General features: G+C 39.0%; 1 protein-coding gene across 1 annotated transcript in view; it reads left to right on the top strand.

The window, feature by feature from the left end:
• Positions 1–19,507, top strand: part of LOC139734771 (uncharacterized) — a 34,960-nt gene that overhangs the window by 13,660 nt on the left and 1,793 nt on the right. The window contains exons 7-13 of the mRNA XM_071645565.1: positions 2,381–2,497; positions 2,908–2,949; positions 3,730–4,248; positions 4,720–4,895; positions 5,465–5,621; positions 6,132–6,407; positions 18,255–18,451. Of these exons, the coding sequence (XP_071501666.1) occupies positions 2,381–2,497; positions 2,908–2,949; positions 3,730–4,248; positions 4,720–4,895; positions 5,465–5,621; positions 6,132–6,407; positions 18,255–18,451 (1,484 nt within the window). The remainder of the gene's footprint in view (positions 1–2,380; positions 2,498–2,907; positions 2,950–3,729; positions 4,249–4,719; positions 4,896–5,464; positions 5,622–6,131; positions 6,408–18,254; positions 18,452–19,507) is intronic.

Genomic DNA, 19,507 nt, shown 5'->3' on the forward strand with positions numbered 1-19,507 from the left:
TACTAATTTAGAGTACTAGTTTTATAAGTCCACAGTTTGTTGGTATAAATCGTTATCTATAAGGTCGTCACTATATCTTGATTAGAATTGTAAGATTTAATAAGCAAAAACTGACAAGAATTTCATGTTTTGTAAGCAGAAATACAAAAATTTTCGGCTCGCTCGCTGCACTCGCTCGCCAAAATTTATCAAAATTCATTACATTTAGATCACCCTCAAAGAACAAAACGTGATGATGACGTGGAAATATACAAATTTCGGCTAACTCGCGCGTACTAATTTAGAGTACTTTTTAAATTCCTCATGAATGCAGTTTGTTGGTATAAATCGTTATCTATAAGGCCGTCACTATATCTTGATAGGAATTGTAAGATTTGATTAGCAAAAAATGACAAGAATTCATTGTTTTCTAAGCTGAAATAACAAAATTTTCGGCTCGCTCGCTGCGCTCGCTCGCCAAAATTTATCAAAATTCATTACATTTAAATCACCCTCAAAAGAACCCTTTTAAGTGCTTGAAAAAGCATATCATGTGGACTTTGTTTAAAGTCCCTACCGGGATGGGGTTGGGGTTGAACACTTTTTCAAAAAATTAGGGGCGCAATTTTCGCGCTTGCCCCGGGCGCCGTTTTCCCTAGATACGCCACTGATTGGGCTTTTAACTTTTTGCCAGATACCAAGAAAACAATTATGATATAGTACAGAGCATACCATTTTAATAGGAATTCAAAGTGTATTTGATGAAAATCGGATTTGGAATGACTGAAACATCCAAAAATAAAGTAACACAAAGCGATCGTAATAAAGTGTGGGTCCCACACTTTACTAGAATCGCTCTTTTTTGGATATCTCAGCCATTTCAAAACCAATTTTCATCAAATAAATGTTGAATCCTCCTTAAAATTACATGCTCTTTCACATTTCATAAGAGATTTCTCCTTATCTCACTTATTAATGTTATAAACCTGAATCCCCACCTCAACCAGTACTGTACAGTCCCTTTAAACTTAGACAAGAATCTCGTGTGCTGCGCTGTTGCGGCGCTGATGTCTCATAATGTTCGTTGATACTCCTTGTCGTCAACGCGGGGAGGCAAAGAAGGCAAGCTTTCTCAACAGGTCCAATAAATCTCTAATAGAAAAAGAGGAGAGAAATCAAAATAGAACGAGACGATGTATACCCACAGCGTGTGTCAAAGATGATCAATTCAATTCGATTCAGTTTTCATTTTCCACTCATTGGGTGGAACACCCTCGTCAGCCAAAGGCTGGTTGTCGGATGGGTCCACACTGAAAGGTTAGAAATACAGAACACCACAATTACAAATATAATACCGGTATTGGAAAAGTGAAATACATGTATATGAACTAATTTTTAGATACGAAAGGAAAAGATTACAAACACGGTTTTGTCAAACAAACAAACAAACAAACAAACAAACAAACAAACAAACAAACAATCAAATACTGCATAGCGGGAGAAACATGGGCATGTAAGAGTAAGAGAATATCATTGGTATTACTGAAACTTAGCTGCATGTGCACTGATGAATGCGTCAAGGGTTGATACTCTATCGCATTGCGCATCACATTCAAACTTATTTCATCAAATCATCTTAAAAAAAAAACCCTGCATCTATTAATATAGAGAAATATTAGACGGAATATGCCTAGGTTATTATTCAAAGGAGAAGCACGTTTTTATACAGAACATCTCCTACTATGATATGTTTTCTATCTGCTTCCAATTTTCCCATCAAAATTTCAAGCTTTTCTTACACTGATATGGCCCTCTAAAAGGGAGAGAAAAACTGTTTCCTTGTGCCTGTGTGACATGGTCACGAGTTTTTTGAACTACTAAGTGATTTACGATGAACTTCGAAAAACCAGTATATTATCTGTGTCAGACTAAGGACCGCTGCGAAGGAAACAGTGTAAACGAGGTACCTGCCTGACTCATTATCATCGGAAACACTGCATGGTTGGTCCTATTCCAGATCTATGGGCATTTCCGAATGGCAAATCAGCTAAATTATGGGAATTACGGGCTCTGAGGTGTAGTGGTTAAGACTCCGGACTCTTGTACTTGAGACCCAGAGTTCGAGTCCCTCTCTATAGGTGCTTTCAACCTTGAACAACCCACAATGTTTCATTTGACCCAGTTGCTCTGATATGGGTTATTGACTTATATGCATGAGAAGTTTTGTTAGCAGGATCTTCTGGAAAAGCAGTGCTAACGCTAAAAAGGCTGCCCTCGGTTTTGCTATGAACTCTATCCGAGTTATGATTGAGATAAAAAGGACTTTAACCGACCAAGAGCAGAAAATGTCACTCAAGATAATTCATGCTATTTTGTGTTCATGTCTTGACTCCTGCTGCAGAGCCGTGCGTGGACACTCACGAATACTGCTGGAAAAGCCCCGGCTGGCCTGGTCCGTTCGTGTGCCCCATCTATAGCTACATTCCCCGTTACTGTCCGCTCATGTGTGGAGTTTGTGGTACGTCAAAATCATTCATCGTGTCTACTTCAAATCTTTTCTATTTATTTATTTTCTTTTTCTTTTTCTTTTTTTTTGGGGGGGGGGTGCAAGTGATTGTGACGTTACTCACGGTCACACCTTGGTACATCGTGGACATTGATCACAGGTATCGACATTATTAGAAACAACAAAGCGCAGGGCCACTACCACAAGGGACACCTTGCTATTCAGCATTGCTTTTATTTCAACCCCTCATTACCTTCTCTGTGTCACTTAGTCATGTCATTTTCTGTCAAGACTAACTAGTTGAGAGCATTCGACAGGAAATTTGTAAAATCATACTGTGACATTAATGGGATTACCCAAACGACATTAGAATATAATGAGACATTCAAACCTCTTATCTTTTCTGTTCTGTATTAAATTAGAGGCCGAGGATCCGGATTTTACGTGCGAATCCCCAACAACAGGTGAGTATGTTTGAAGTTACGACTCTTTAAAAGTCGATTACATCATAATCTAGTGGGAAAAAAAATATCGAAAACGGGTAGAGCAACGTACGTAGGCCTACTTGTACATTATCATACCTGTTATAGTTTCTGTAACATAGTCAGTTTGTCCGAAATTGATGCAAAATGTCAACACGCTTCACAATCGATATATGCACGAAAAATGTCGAGCTATAAACATATTGCAATTTTCCTGGACTCCATGCAGCTAAAACTTTCCATTGAAAGCAGGGCAAATATCTTTCAATCTCGTAAGGTCTGGGTTGCCGTTGTGACTAATTTATACAACGCTATATTGCTATGATTTGAACCATGGAGCTGCAATAATGTAACTTTATGTAGTTCCATGTTTGAACAATAAAATCATTTATGTGGGTGTGAAGGAAGGAGGGGATAGGTGGAATTGATACTAGGCTTTCCTTTCACAACAAGTTTAAGTAGCATCGCCAATAAAATGTCCGAGCACCTTGAATCACCATTAACGAAGACATTCAAATGTCGGATCTACAATATCATTTTAACGCCGGTAATGTCCAATAAGAGAATTGGTAAATTCAGTAATCATACTAACAGAAACACATTGCACGCTGTAATGACAGATTAGGCATGCACGATCACTCCGAGTTTGCCATAAGAAGAATTTGACTTTATCTCAAAACTATGTTGTGTAGGAGGTCTACTCGTCTGCTTCTAATAACATGGGAGGTCCCGTGATTTTCTATCACTGTGATATTTCAACAGATTTTACTGGATTGACAGATGTCATTACGATGACAGAAGCTACAGTTAGCGCTACATCTTCAGACATTGCCATGGCAACGACCACTGGAATAGATGCAACTTTGTCGCCCACGACAAGAGCAGGAAGCGCTCTGGGAGAATCTCCAGAAACTTTAACCACACATGATGGAGCACGTGGTGCTTCGAGCGGATATTCGAATCAAGAAGAGACAAGTGAAGACAGTGAATATACCCCGGGAAACATTCCCCACCCATCATCGCTGGAGGGCGCTCGAAGACAAATGCTGAACTCCACTGCCAAAGACGGTGCTCCCGAGAAACTCGATGAAGAACCTCGAGGCCTCATCACAGATGCTACAGATAATGGGATTCGACCTGAGTTTGGAACATCGGCACTCCCAAGAGGGGATGGTGGTACCGCATCCAGTGATATGACAGTAGATGGTTCGCCTACCTCAAAAACCGTTCAGTGGATGTCATCCAAGGTTTCAACAGTGTCCCCAGATGCAACGTCCTCGAGTAACACTTTACTGCCACATTCTCACACGAACTCTATAACTACCGCGCGTGGCAGCTCAACAAATAGTAAAAACATGGGTACGCATTTTGAAAATCGAGTCAGACCTACAATCATTCCAGAAGTTGAAACAGGTACACGAGATAGACCTGACACACGTAATATAGACATATCTACATCCACACAAACCCCGGAAAATGACAGTGAAACGACCCTCGGATATGATGTCTCTACGACCCAACATACTCCTTCCGACGTTGAGTCAAGTTCTGTGTCCATGTCATCCCACTCTATTACGTCATCGGGTTCAGATCCGCAGTCGACATTTTTAAAGGAGACAACGGACATTATCACAACACATTCTACTCCGCAGGGGGTCAGTTCATTTGAACACCCAATCGAAGGAACAACGCAGTACTCTAAAGATCAAGACAACGTTGAATATGTAATGAGCACCATTGTGACGCCATTAGCTGTTGCCCGGATGCCAGTCACGAGTAATTACAACGCACGACCGAACTCGGGCGCCAAAACCTATCTGACTCTACCATGGGAAAATGGGGTTAATCAGAATGCCCTTCCCAGAGAGCTTTGCGTTGATCATTTCACGGCGATGGAATCGGTTGGACAGACTCTCTTTCTTTTCCGGGTGAGACGCTTATACGTTTACACTTTCGACACTGTGATTCTCACGATCTCAAGATTCTCAAGATTTTTAGGGTTTAGGACTTTTTCTCCGGTCTAAAATGGCAAGCTGTCATTCAACATCATCAAACATTTTGTAGACTAATGTTTTCCTGTGGTATAGCAAAGTTAAATCATGCTTTAAGAGCCAATATACGGTGAAATCTTTTGATTCCCTCACAAAATTAATCTATGTGAACAGACATACGGGAAATCCAAGCAGAAAAGTAAAACCAAAAACAGATTTTTGTGTGTTTAAAGGTACAGGGATGTAGGCTTAGATATTTGTGTCCTCTTTAAGATATAGGAAGCTGAAAGAATTGCTCTTTTTCGACAAGGCTGCCCATGGCTAACTGGGTATATACTAAAGGTCCTACGGCAGTAAGTCATTACTAGTATCTGCAAATCAAATCTCGTAAATCGTCAATTCATTTAACATGGCGAAGTGCAGTGTTAATTAAGCCTCGGAAGCTCACGTACTGTCTCAATGAAAAAACAGTGCCAATGCGTCATTTCCGTCTTCATTCATTGCAGGGCCAGTATCTCTGGCGGGTGAACATTTCTGACCGGCAGAGGGCGGCGTCCACCCAGCGTGAAACTCTCCGGTCGTACTTCGGCGTCGAGTTGGAAGGTCAGAAGGTGACAGCGGCATTTTATCGCAGCGCCCTCGACGAATGGGTCCTGTTCACCTGTAAGGAGTTAAAAAGAAAATGCATAAGTACCTCTCAAGAACTTAAGATATGCAGTAGCATGAAATACAGTTTAACATATCTTATTACGTTAACCATTTAGTGTCTACTGAACCAGCAAATCGATAACAACTATTTGATTTTGTAAGTTGTTATTCTTTGGTAATCAGAGTCGTACTCAGTCTATGGTGGCAAATCCTGTATTTATTGAGAGGAACAATAAAATTATCCGATCATACGCTGCCTTATTTGAAATTTAGAGGTTCCAAAATCAACCGACCAAGTTGTAATTCTTCGCGTTGATTATCATACATAATAATGTAATCAAAACGCAATCGGGCAAATGCGTAACGTACGTTATGTGAACAACAACAACAACAACAACAACAACAACTTGTCTCACATAGTATAGGGCCTACATTTACTAATTACCATTCATTTTCTTGAGTGATATGCTGTAGCCACCACAGCAGCTAAGCGTGTGTTGTTTGCGAAATGTAATGTGCCCCCAGATCTCGACATGCACGTCATCAGGAATGTTACGAACGGTTCAGCTGGCGGAACTCATCATTGGCAGCGCGTCACGGAGACGGGAATTCCTCTTTTCGTAACTATCGATGCTGCCCTCTACGACGCCGAGCTCGACAAATCGTACCTCTTCACCGGTCGTTGGGTGTGGCGCTATGACAACAGGCGAGGTGTGATGGATGATGGGTATCCAAGAAGAAGCCATCGGGAGTTCTCTGGTTTGACGAGGCGTCGCCCCACATCAGCATTCTCCTACCTAGGTTTGCATAAGCACGAAGTTATCTTCTTTCTTTTCACATCATTCTCATCTTTCCTCTTCAAATTGTCATTTGCGATGGACTAATGTTATCTTTCGAAGAAAAAAACAACAACTAAGCAAACATGAATTGAACAGACAATTGCCTTTTTGAACGCACATTGTATAGGGATGAACTTAATTTCATGAATAGCAAGAGTGGACACAAATGTACTTAATGTTCTTCCATATTATGTGTGTTTTTTTTCTCTCTCTCTCTCTCTCTGAAGAGTCGAGTAGTATCCATTGACACATGAGGAGTTGATTACCTCAAAGAAAGAAACCGTCGCATGTGAGAAGTGTCCTTTCTTTCCCTAATGTAAAAAAGTGTCATGTTAAATCATTCTATGGATGGTACAATTAATTTGCTGATTTTTTTTCCAAAATTGCAGAGAACAGGATTATATACAAATATAGATGGATCCTCATTTCTGTTACACGCAGTTACGATTTACATGATTTCTGAAGAAAACATTGTATCATACAACGGACGGGTATATCGACAGGAACATACGTCTTTGAAATCACGCAATCATTTTCCGTTTATGCAGGCGACCATTTCGTTCTTTACGGATTGACGTACGTGCAGCTGGATTTACAAAGGAAGACAGCCTTGAAAGTAGGCCACGCCCATCAGAGATCCCCTCTATGTCACAGGGAACGCCTGGATGTGTGGTCGTAGCAGAGATGAACATACTTCGCTTACCTTCATGGGTAGTTGGTCATCGACGAGGGGACATTATTTCGCGACTGAAGATATACAAAATACCCGCGGAGGTTGGGACAAGTTTTGATGGAATTGCCCCGGCCTGGTCATTATGAAAGTCATCTATGCAAGTCATTCGGATCACTGCAGCTCTGTCCTATCTTTTCGTAGGAAACTGGATTGGGTGCATAAAGTCGCTTGGCATTTAGAGTTTTATCTTGCTTTCATGCCACTTTGTACTCGACGTCACTTATTCAATTCAATTTGATTTAATTCAATTCAATTCAAATTGATTTCCGATATCACATTTTTGTTTTCGATTCCATAGAAAAACACAAACAAAAAATGCAATACAACAATAAGAAAACATGCACATATGATACTATATTTTCAAAATCATTGTATCATTGGAAAAAGAGGCCCATGTAAAAGACAAGCTTGTAGAGATGCTGGCCACTTAACCCGTTGAGGACGAGTCCCGAGTATACTCGGGCAGGTGTCTATGGGAAATGCGTGTTGTAGCAAAATCAAACCGTCCTCAACGGGTTAATATCATATTGAACTTACAAAAGGAAAAAAAAAGAAGAGTACCAAGGCACACAAACGCTCGGGGAAAAAGAAAGATTGAGACAGAACAACAAGAGAAAATGGGAAGGGCACTAAGAAAGAAAAGGAAGGAAGGAAGAAAGGAAGGAAGGAAAGAAAGAAAGAAGAAAGGAGGAAAGGAAGGAATGAAGGAAAGAATTGCTTTAATTGTATTGGAGAGGAAGCAGCTAGGCGTCCGCAGCACGTGCAGAGGTACTGCCAGATACTCTCCACTGGCATGAGATTTTAAATACCTGAAGGAGAAAGTTTTCAAAGTGTGAAAAGTGGAATTTTTGTTGTAGTTGTTTGTTGCTTTTGTATCACAGGAACATGTGACAGGGGAATTAATGACATAATATATGATGGTATGAGGATTAGCTCTAGTGGTTTCTGATGTAATAGATGACGTCATTAGTTGTAGAGAATATGGAAAGCACAGAATAGATGTTTTCTTCTTTAAAGGACAAGTTCACCTTCATAAACATAAGGATTGAGAGAATGCAACAATATTAGAACACATCAGTGAAAGTTTGAGGAAAATTGGACAATCGATGCAAAAGTTATGAATTTTTAAAATTTTTGTGTTGGAACCGCTGGATGAGGAGACTACTACAGCTTGTGAGTCATATGCGTACAACAGTATAAAGAAAATGTAAAAGAAAATTCAACATATTTTCATTTTTTTTCGCATAATAAAAGAGCTCTTGACTTACCTCTTTCTAAAGGCAGGGGGAACAATATTGCCCATAACATTTGTCGGTAACGAGTCAGGGGAATGTGTACTTTTTTCAAAAGATGGAATTTTGTGAAATTCTCTTTATATTTTCCTTATATTGTTGTACGCAAGTTATTCATACACTGCAGTAGTCTTCTCATCCAGCGGTTGCTGCACAAAAATTTTAAAAATTCATAACTTTTGAACGGATTGTCTGATTTTCCTCAAACTTTCAATGATGTGTTCTACTAATATTGCTACATTCTCTCAATCCTTATGTTTATAAAGGTGAACTTGTCCTTTAATGGTGTTTTAAGAACATAGTGGTGTAGCTTAGCCAGAGCAGATCCTGAAAAGGAAAGAGTGTTTCTCATTCGTATCGCATGGCCTGCCATGCATTTGCGTTGTTGTAATATTCGAGAAATATATCACGACATTGTGAGCGTAGAACTATAACATAGGCCTACTAGATGAAACTAGCGGCAGTTATTTTTCAGGGGGCTGTGGAACGTTGTGTACGTGGATGGTGGGGGGAGGGGAGATGGTGGTGGAGTAATGGCCCCTGCTGATGGTGTACTATCAAGAGGAAGTTCCTTTCCTTGAGCTACTCCGGAGAATCCTGAGTCTAAGGGCTTTGGAGGTGTTCTTCTTTCTGATCTAAAACTAATAAAGTCGGAAGGGGAGGGGCAGCACCCCAAAACCCACACCCCCGTCTTACATCCCGTATATGTATGTTATGAAAGTGAAATAGGAAGAGTATGGAATAGACGATCTTGAGAGATGGACGTCCCAATATTTAATAAGAATGCGTCGTCTCAATGTCCAGAATGTCTGCTTCTCATCATGTAGATTTAACTTTAAGATTTGCAAAAAGCTGAATAAATCCCATCAAACTTTAAATTTCTATGTTGATCTCAGTGTTTGAAAGTGAATTGCTTCAAATGGTTCAGTGCTTATATGTCTAGCATGTCTAGACACCTGGTGTTACAAGCAATATGCATCAATAGGGCCTATTGTATACAAGATTGACGACTTGTATTGCATTGTGGACTTATTTATTGGCCATATTATGTAGCAGAAGGTGGAAATGATATTAAGAAAACCCCAAAGCTCCAAAAAGAAATAAAAGACGGGAAGATATTCCTCCCCATTTGTACACACCAGTCACGTCTAATGAATTGCTATATTTACACATGTTTCCCTTATGATCTTATATGTATATGTATGAAAGACGCACGTGTATATGCGTTGTATCTAATTCATTAATGAAATTATGCAATGTTGCTATCGAGATTCAAAATACAAGTAGTATCTGTAATAGCGATTTTTCAGCCACTAAGTTTTTTTTTTCTAATAGCAGTGATTAATAATGGCACCATATTAACACCGTTTTGACCCCAAGAAAAAAAAATATGAAAAATTTGAACAGTTTTGCTTGATTTTGTATAAATACGTGTATTTCAAATCAAAATGATTAAACTGAATCAAAAGAGAGCAAAGAATTAAGTGGCAAGCACACCAAATCATGCACGATTCTCTGCAAAGCATACTACTATGCCACCCCGACAACTATACGTGTAGGTCCATGGACGTTTACGGTCATTGGTGGTATGTCTATGCAAGAAGTTATCAGATAACTCCTTGGTCTAGATGTATGTACTAGTAGTTTGCGTCTTCGTTACGACATGTCAGAATTAAGCACTTGCCTTGTTTGCAGTGGTAAAAGCATTTTAAAAGGGGTTAATAAACCGAAATGTGAAACGAAGATGACAGGTTGGGAGGGAGAGACATTGCTAGATGAAGAGAAGAGTGAGAGAAAATTACGCAAAGAGGGGGAGCAGAGCTACCAAGTCTCACGCATTCTGAGTGAGACTCAAGCATTTAGGGGACGTCTCACGATCTCATGCATGGCACCCATTTTTCTCACGCATCGGGCGAAGTCTGCAATTCGGGCCTATAATAAGGAGCGTAGCTCAAAGGATTAAAGTGATAGTTACAAATTGAAGGTGTATTTTCCTATTGTCTTTCAAAATAAGTGAAAAATAGTCACTTAAGTATGCACCTGACTGCACCATTAAGAGATAAAAATTGAAAAAAGCTCCCTACCGTGGGAGGCCACGGGGGGGGGGGGGAACCCTCCCACACCCTCGCTCGCGCGCACATTGCTCGCCAAGATGCCGAGTCATGAAAATCTCACTCACAAAAAAAAAAAAAAAATTGAACTTGGCATCCCTGGGGGAGAGGGGGGGGGGGGGGGGTATTGAGGGAGAGAAGAAATGAGAGCGTGGCATAATGACAACTCATTATGCCAATGACGAAAACCGGCTCTCATAACACGCATTTTTCTCGGAACTATCGATCGCGATTTGATAAAACTCGGTGAAACAAGGGGCAGAACCAGACAGGGACATAATCTCGCTGCTAATCGTAGCATTTTTTATTCGACTTGAAACTGCTGATGTTCTCCAGTGTTTTCTGGAGATAGAAGAACATATGTTTGACAACGTCCAGCTTGGTAACTGTGATGGACTCAAGCATGGTAAGTTAGTTTTGTTAATAACCTTTGATTGCAGTCGTGGTGGTTGTGTTGTATCTAATTTAGCTCTTAGTATATCGGAGAGCAGATTGATGTAATATGAATACGAGTTCATTACATTGAACTCAGCGTGAAGTTGGACCAGGGAGGTGGAAGAGCTGTTCGCCACCTCCCTGGTTGGACAGAGCTTGTGAATTGTATAAAGCAGCACAAGAGTGTCTTGCGCGTCAAATTATTAGAAAAACCGCCGCTTTGCGACATTTAAGATTATATTGCTAAAGCGTGCAGTTTGAAAGAGCTTGTATCACGTATAAAGTAGCACAAAGTCCTGCACGTCTTAGTAAAACCCTGCTTTGCGACATATTCGTAGTTTGGAATTGATATTATCTTGCAGGTAATTACAAATTCCTGGTGTATCATAAAGAATACATCTTTGTCTATTGAGGTTTTAGCTGAGAATTGTCAATATTTCAAAATGAAAATCAATGCCTTGAGATATCATAATTGAAATATAAACAGATATTTTTACTCCGCAACACTTTCGCTGTCTCATTCCAAGTACGAGATGGCAATAGAGTCACGAGAGGTACATTTTGTCTATCCATCGGGAAGAAAGCTAGGCTTTTAACAATAAATGGTTTCATGAACATGAACGTGTGCTTCCACACCATGCATATCTCTTACCATTGTAAATTAGGTAAAAAGAATGGTAGCCCTTTCATCAAAACCGGACTGAATTGAAATGTTCAGAATTTTCAAACACACACACACACACACACACACACACGTACATTTTTTGTTCATTTTTTATTTTTTCAATGAGATCGTGACCATCGTGATAGCAACAAAGTATTATGCAAACAGATGTGGGAAGATTTCATGGCTTTACAAGTCTCAACATGGAACTACAACTCACAGCTGGAGCTGCATGGTCTCACACTGACCAACACAATAAACTTCAAAAATCATATTATTTAAAGGGATCGTTAAGTTTTGGTTGAAACCTAATTTCAGGTTTCTTACATTTTTTGATGAGATCAATGAGAAACCTCTTATGAAATAAGAAAGAGCATGTAATTCCATGAAGAATTAAACGTTTATTTGATGAAAATAGGTTTTTGAAATGGCTGAGATATCCAAAACAGAGCGATTCTAATAAAGTGTGGGACCCACCTTTTATTACGATCGCTTTGTTTTACTTTGTTTTTGGATGTTTCAGTCGTTCTAAACCCGATTTTGAATTCCTCTTTAAATGGTATGCTCTGTACTATTTCATATGTGCTTTCTTGGTATCTCACAAAAAAAAAAAATAAAAGAGCAATTCTCATCTCCACCAATACTGAACCATCCCTTTAAACAAAAGAGTATGACGTCATTATTACAGTGGAAAATGTTATGTTTTCGTCCGTGAACATGATCAATGATACAAGTATCATTAGGAATGATTGAGAGAAGCACTTCAATATTAGACATCAGATATGATACGCAACTTACATAATTAAACTATCAAACTAAACAAAACTTTAACACATGTAGTTTTCAAATTCATGAAATTCTTCCGTCGACGTAAGCATTGAATTGATCAGTGTTTTAGTAGAAACCATGATCAAAAATCATGGGCGTACATACTCGAGCAGGATTCTAACGTACGACCTCCTGATCTCCGGACAGGCGTCATCTCCACTAGCAATGACTAGACCACCGATTTCTCGCAACAGCAAGTGTTGATTCTAATCCTTGTAGCATGCAGCGGGTACTGCGTAATTATTCAAATTCATGAAATTCTTCTGTCGAGATGTTTTCATTGCAACTGATTGACATATACATGTAATCGCCCTACATTGATCAATTCAGTGCTTATTCACGTCGATGTAGGGCAATTTGACAATCAGTTGCAACATGTCGTTTTATAAAGTCGGTTTGAAGAAATTGATTGTCGGTGACACCTAGAAACAACAAAGAAAGCTGAATACCCAAAAAGGAACCATACAAAATTAATTGCATGGGGAAAGAAGATGAGCTGGCTGATTTCGGCCCTGCTGTGACAGCAGCGGTTGCAATATTGCATGGCATATACGTGGCAATAGATTAGCTACAAAGCATATAGCGACGCTGGTACGTGTATTATGTTATTCTTGGTAATCAAGGGACATATTGTTCGCCAATTCCAACATTCCATCTTCAGGTCCTATGACCATTTGTACCGCGGAATATCAGATCCAGAGTCAAGAATTGAATTTCATTTCTAATTGTTGTTGATATTTAAATTCGTATGAGGTGGCTGATATCACAACAGCCCGTTAGGGCTTCTTAATCAGGAAAGCTCGGTACTAAAATATACTGGAAACAGGAATTCTTATGAATAGGTAATTCAATTCACAGTCAAACTCACCAACGCTCTGAAGCAGAGCAACCGAAGGTGAAATTAACAAATTCACTTTGTTAAAAAGATCAACAAATATGGCATTAAATAAAAACAGACAAATCAATATGTGCTATACACAGAAACCTAATTTAAATGAAGTATCTCGTCGCTTCATTCTTATTCTTCATTTTGCTTTATTTGCTTTGTTATGTTCTTTTCAATTCGCTTTTTTTAATTATACTGAAATGGTGCTCTAAGCGCATTTTCAATCACGAAAATTCAATTATCTAAAAGATCATGTTGACCAACCACGACCATTATCCCGAGGGTTGCAGTGTAATCACTTGATTGAATATTCCGATAAACCGGAAATTGATGAATCGACCAAGATGGGTTTTTTTTTTTCTCGAAAGTGAATGCCACAGAAGATTATCGACGAATTGCAGGCACACCAGATAGCCAGACAACTTTAAATTTTAAGTGAATTTATCATGTCAATGCACCCACGTACAAAATGTCTAATGATATCAGTTTTTAATAACCCGCGGACAATAGCGAGACACAGTGTTTCTAGGGTTTGATAGACAGTGATTGACTTCATTCTCTGGAGGTCAGGTGCACTATTCGTCTGTTCACATATCTTTCAGTTTTAGGTTTGTTTGTTTGTTTGTTTGTTTGTTTGAGGTCTTTCCCAATATTTCCTTTCCATACTCATGTTGTGAAACGAAAACACCACCTAAGAGAAAGTTGCATGAATGTGGTTTTATGATAATTCCAAGCAAGCCTCTAAGCTGTAAAGAAAACCTTAAAGAATTGATCTTTTTGTCACTGCATTTTAACATTTCTTTGATCATTGTGATAAAGAGGATCTGATAATCACGGTAGGTTGAAGCATTGACCAATCCAAGACCACACGAACGTACCAGGAGAGAGCGAGAGAGAGAGAGAGAGAGAGGGGGGGGGGAGGAGAGAAGTAGAGAAATACCAAAGAGTTAGTCTCTTATAGAAATGTTTATCACTGCTGTTTGATGGGTGACGCCCATTACGTTTACTCGTAATTGGCAAGTAAATCCTTTCATATAAGTACAAGGACCTTCGATCATTTTGCAATCGTACAGTTTAGCATGCCATATATTATATCCCCCGTTGTTGTAACTTATGCGTCACTATGCATACTTTATAAGGGAAAGGGGCGTACTACTAGTTATGGTGTAATTGAAAACTCAATGCACTGCAAATCCATCAAATTACAATGTATATCTAAATTATTTCTTATCACGTGATTATATAATGCGTTATGCGATTATGCAGTTAATCATTGTCATAACTGAAGGGGGCTGGGGAGGAATCGGACGAGTAAGACTGAGTGTAGAATAGAATTGGACGTATTTTCTATCATATTGTTTTAATTTGTATTCAATCTGGTGTTTCTACTTCGGGCTTCCTCACGTTTAAGTTCTGAGGCTTTTCAGCCTTTCCATGATTTATACCTGTAACGTTTTACATTGATGTGAGATTAGATGTTTAAAATATTGATTGTCGGATGAGGTTGCGTTCGCAAATTGTATATTCGCCTGCATTCTGCTGTATAGCTTTGACGTTATTGAGAAGAAGTTGAAAAAGAATGAATAAATAATTTAAGCAATACAAAGACGAACATATATCTAATAGGTGGTCTTTTGAAATTATTTGATTTCTCCTCGAAAAGTTCGTTCTGTTGCTGGCTATTCTTGGAGCTTCGTCGCAGTTATTTGGTGAGTGCACACCCAAGTGTTCTGATTTGCCTAAGGTTTCACTTTGATTTTACAGTAATTTTTGTTTATTTGTTTCTTTTAAATGTTTAGATCAGTGTGGCTAGAGAAGTGACGTCATAACCTAAATGAACAAAGGACAAAGGTCTCTCCCTCCATCTCTCCCTGTGTAGGTCTGTTTGGAGATTAACTGTGATTGTGAAAAAGATTCGTCTTATGTGACAAACACAACAATGAAATACTGTATAGTGGCACTTTATGAAAACTGCAACATAAAATCATAATCTAAAGTTTACGAGTTGCCCCTATTTTAATAATGCCGATGTCAATTATAACAACACTTTCCGTAGATTTCAATATATTCTCTTTGATGCATTGATACATTCCTGTTTGAATCGTTCTGAATGTTTTCATGTTTTGTTTGATAAATGAATTCTCAGAGCATCTCTCCAACAATCGAAGGCACCCTGAACGCAGTCGCTCAAAAGATGATTAAGAAGTTTTCTTTGCCTACCGGTCTGTAAATATGTTATGTTGAGACGTATAAGAGACGTCTGTAAATCTGTCACGTTCAATCATGAGGAGACGTCTCTAAATTTGTTACGTTCAGGCATATAGGAAACGAAAACAGTAGCTGATTCTAATATGAGAAAGTAGGCCTCCACGATGAACAATAGAAATCATAGAAAGCTATCAACACATTCGCGATCTAAATGGTATATTTCACAACGCCACCGTCATATTTTTTTACATTCAGCATAATTCATATTCACTCTCATTTCAATTTTAACTCCTCTTATTTTTCGTCGTCAGCACTGCCAGTATCTTCAAGTGCCGACAAACTGTGTGCAAAGCACATCGGTGCGTCTCATTGTCGGAACGTCAGACTTCTAGACGGTCGCGAAATACGATTTCAACCTGAATACGTGACTCCAAGTCAAGCTCCTGCTCTAATGGCGTCAACGCCAGTAGTGACACGGCGACATCAAATTGTGTGCGCGTGCATGCCGTTACTTGGTAATCAGTGGCCAACGGCAGTTTTTAATTCCCTCATAGACAAAGGCAAGGCAGTTGTGAAGATTAATGGTAATGGTTTCATGAATCGGTGGTCCTAAAAATTACTGTTGAATTCGCAAAGCAAAACAGGGAAAGCCCATGAAAATTGTAGAGGGTTGCAGGCAAGAAGTAATGGTAACAGAATATAAGAGTTGGTACACTGAAAGGCATTCTGTAAGCTTTTGAGAACATTACACAAAAAGGTATAAAAAGGATAAGATTTCTCAGCAGAAAAAACAACAACAAACGATTCCATGTTTCATAAGGTGTAGGAGTAAAGAGTGTCAAAGGGGAGACTTAGAGAATTTATATGCTACGGGTCAAGGGTCAAGGGTACAATATTACTAGTAGCAATGTCAACTTAGTACAATGTAATAACACTGGCGAAAAAGAGATAGGAAATGTGAGCAGAAGCAATTACACCCGCGATGCTCTTTTGCCTTTCTTCTTAGATGTTTTACTTTTGCTAATTTGTCTTTCTCATACTTTTCATGCATTACTATCATTATTGCAGTCGACGACCTATTAGCCAATTCCACGAATGCTCTTTCAAAATCATTTCACTACACTGCAACGAATGTACGGACATCGGCCACTTATTCATCGATTGGAAGAACTTCGTTAGAGGCAAATGTCGTCTCATCCACAGCGACAGAACTTTCAGCAGCTCTCTCCTCAATGGGCCAAGGAACTTTGGCTCAAACTTATCCAACAACTGGCACTGGTGCTGGCGCCGAGGATCAAGACACCACCGCCGTAACAGTAACTGGTGTACGTCAAACAACAGATGGAAGGGTGTCTGCTAGCAGTAACTCGCCTCATTCAACGGCGGTACAGCTCGTACAGCAACAAAGTACAAGCTTAAATGCGTTGACTTCGCAGGTGACGCCACAGCAACCCACAACAAATAACTTCGCGGCAGGCCCTACTCCTACAATCGCACGTGGGACTACAGAGCTACCGGTGAGTTCATTACCATCCGGGTTATTGACAAGCGACTCGTCCAAGAGCACAACGACCTATGAAACGATTGAGTCATCAGTGGCGTTAGGTCAGCAATCAACAAAGCAACAATCGACAACAGGATCATCTACAACTTCCACCACACATTCTGAGACCTCAGCAACTACTCTATCAACCCCATCAATAACCGTCACAGGGAGCTGTAAGTATATTCCTTAAACCCTTTTCCTATTCATTATTATTATTGTTATCATAACTATTATCATTATTTTCATTATTCATTCAACCAGGTAAAGTGCATGGGATACATAATATTTGCAAGAACGTTATTAGATACGATAGGAAACCAGCCAAGTCAAGTAAATGATTAGTACATGTCCAAATATCGATGAGTTATTATTGTTTTGTTCTTCTACACCTAAAACCTAAACATAAAACTACAAAGGCATTAAAGGTTTTGGATATATGCATTTTTTTTTTTTCAATTTCAAAGGGTGGTGCCCCTAACATTTTCAATCTCTCGGTGCAATAACAATGTCTATACGACATTCCTGGAAAAATATGGTTAGGAGAAACATCTTTCCTCGGTACATGGGTTTCCTACACAATATAAAAATATGTTGACTTTCTGTGGTGGAGAAATCAATGATATCGTTGACCTATCTTGACCTATTTTGTTGTTGTTGTTGTTGCTGTTGTTGTTTCTGTTGCTCTGACTTCTAGCGAAACATTTGAAAAAAAATCCTGCAATGCTAGGGTTTGGAGCATGAAAGATCCGAGTAAAACAAAGTGTATTCGTTTGTTTAAAGCAACTCCCAAATTATAACTCAATATCTTTGTTCGATTGAATGTGGTATTCTTGTCTTGGAATAGGAATGCAGAAATCAAATCAAATCAGATCAGAGTATATGTATATATATATATATATATATATATATATATATATATATTTGTATAGTGTTTATATATAATATATATAGTGAAAACTTTGAGCAAAAAAAATGAGTTTCAATCGGTTTTTACTACTTATCACTTGTTTCTGGTCAGATTTCCCTTTCTTTGTTTCAATTAAACTTTTTCATTAAAACTGAAGTAAGAGCCGTACACAATATTCGGTCCTGTTCTGTGTTTGCAGCTGTGTGTCCCGATGGATGGCTCGCTGGGACAAACAAATGCTACAAGAACCTCAACCAACACACTGATTGGACACGGGCCAGGACGTGGTGTTCCTCGCTGGCTAAGGTCGCGGTAGGAAGTGGAGAACGCTATCCATCTTTGGTTGCCTTTGAGAGCGATGAGGAGTTGGAGGACTTCCGGGCGCTCTTTTCGTCTGTAACGAAATTTTGGCTAAACTGTAATGACATTGCCGTAGAGGGCACTTGGATATGCGAGATTGACCGGAACGGTACCACAACCGAGTTCCGAGGTAAACTAGATCATCCTGTCTTTTGTTAGAGTGGTGTATGGGTGTGTGTGTGTGTGTGTGGGGGGGGGGGGTTGAAGGGGGCTGACATCGTAATAAAGTTTGAGCTGCAGATACTACATGAAAAATATCGCTGCTCAAAACGTTGCAACATCATATTTGTTTATGCTTTTATGTAAATAAATGATTATAATATATGCTTATACTTTTTATTTATAAGTAGACGAAAGCACTTCCACCGACCAAAAATAAAAGTACAAAACGCACGTAGTATAGCGTAATTTCAATCGCTATGACACAAATACACACACAAAAAAAAAACACTTTTTTGTATGTCTTGTTTGTTGGAAAGTTTTGGTGGGCACGTTAACTTATAAGGACCCTGTTTATGCACAAAAGGGGCCCTTTTTTAAAGCGTTTACCAAACTCCTTCCTAAAATTACGTGTCCATGGGCAAAGAACATTTTTATAAGTAAAATAAAATCACTTTTACGAAACAAACCACCTGAAATGATAAGTTTTCATTTTACTCAGAAAGGAAACACATAATTAAAGGCATGTTAAACCAAGATACAAGGGATACTTTTTGTATATTAATGTAAACTTTATTCTATGATTTTTATGATGACGCTGATAATGATGATAAAGACAGAATTGAATTGAATTGAATTGAATTGAATTGAATGAAATTGAATCGAATTGAATTGAATGAAATTGAATTGAACTGACTTGAATCGAATTCTGGTTTTCTTGAAATTATTGCGATATTTTAGAAAAGTGTCGTATCGTGGCATAAGATGTGAGCTTTCTTGGAATGATTTACCAACTTTGCGCCTTCTCAATGACATTGAAAAGGTGGGGACGTCACATTGTGACTTCCCCAGCCAATGGCAAATAAAGGAATATATAGATCTACATGATAAAGCCCCTTCTATAAAAAAGAAAAAAAAAGAAGAGAGAAATGA

The sequence above is a fragment of the Diadema antillarum genome, unplaced genomic scaffold, assembly GCF_040938485.1.
Source record: "Diadema antillarum isolate AM-2024a unplaced genomic scaffold, OU_Dant_1.0 seq00000546_RagTag, whole genome shotgun sequence".
Lineage (NCBI taxonomy): Eukaryota > Metazoa > Echinodermata > Echinoidea > Diadematoida > Diadematidae > Diadema > Diadema antillarum.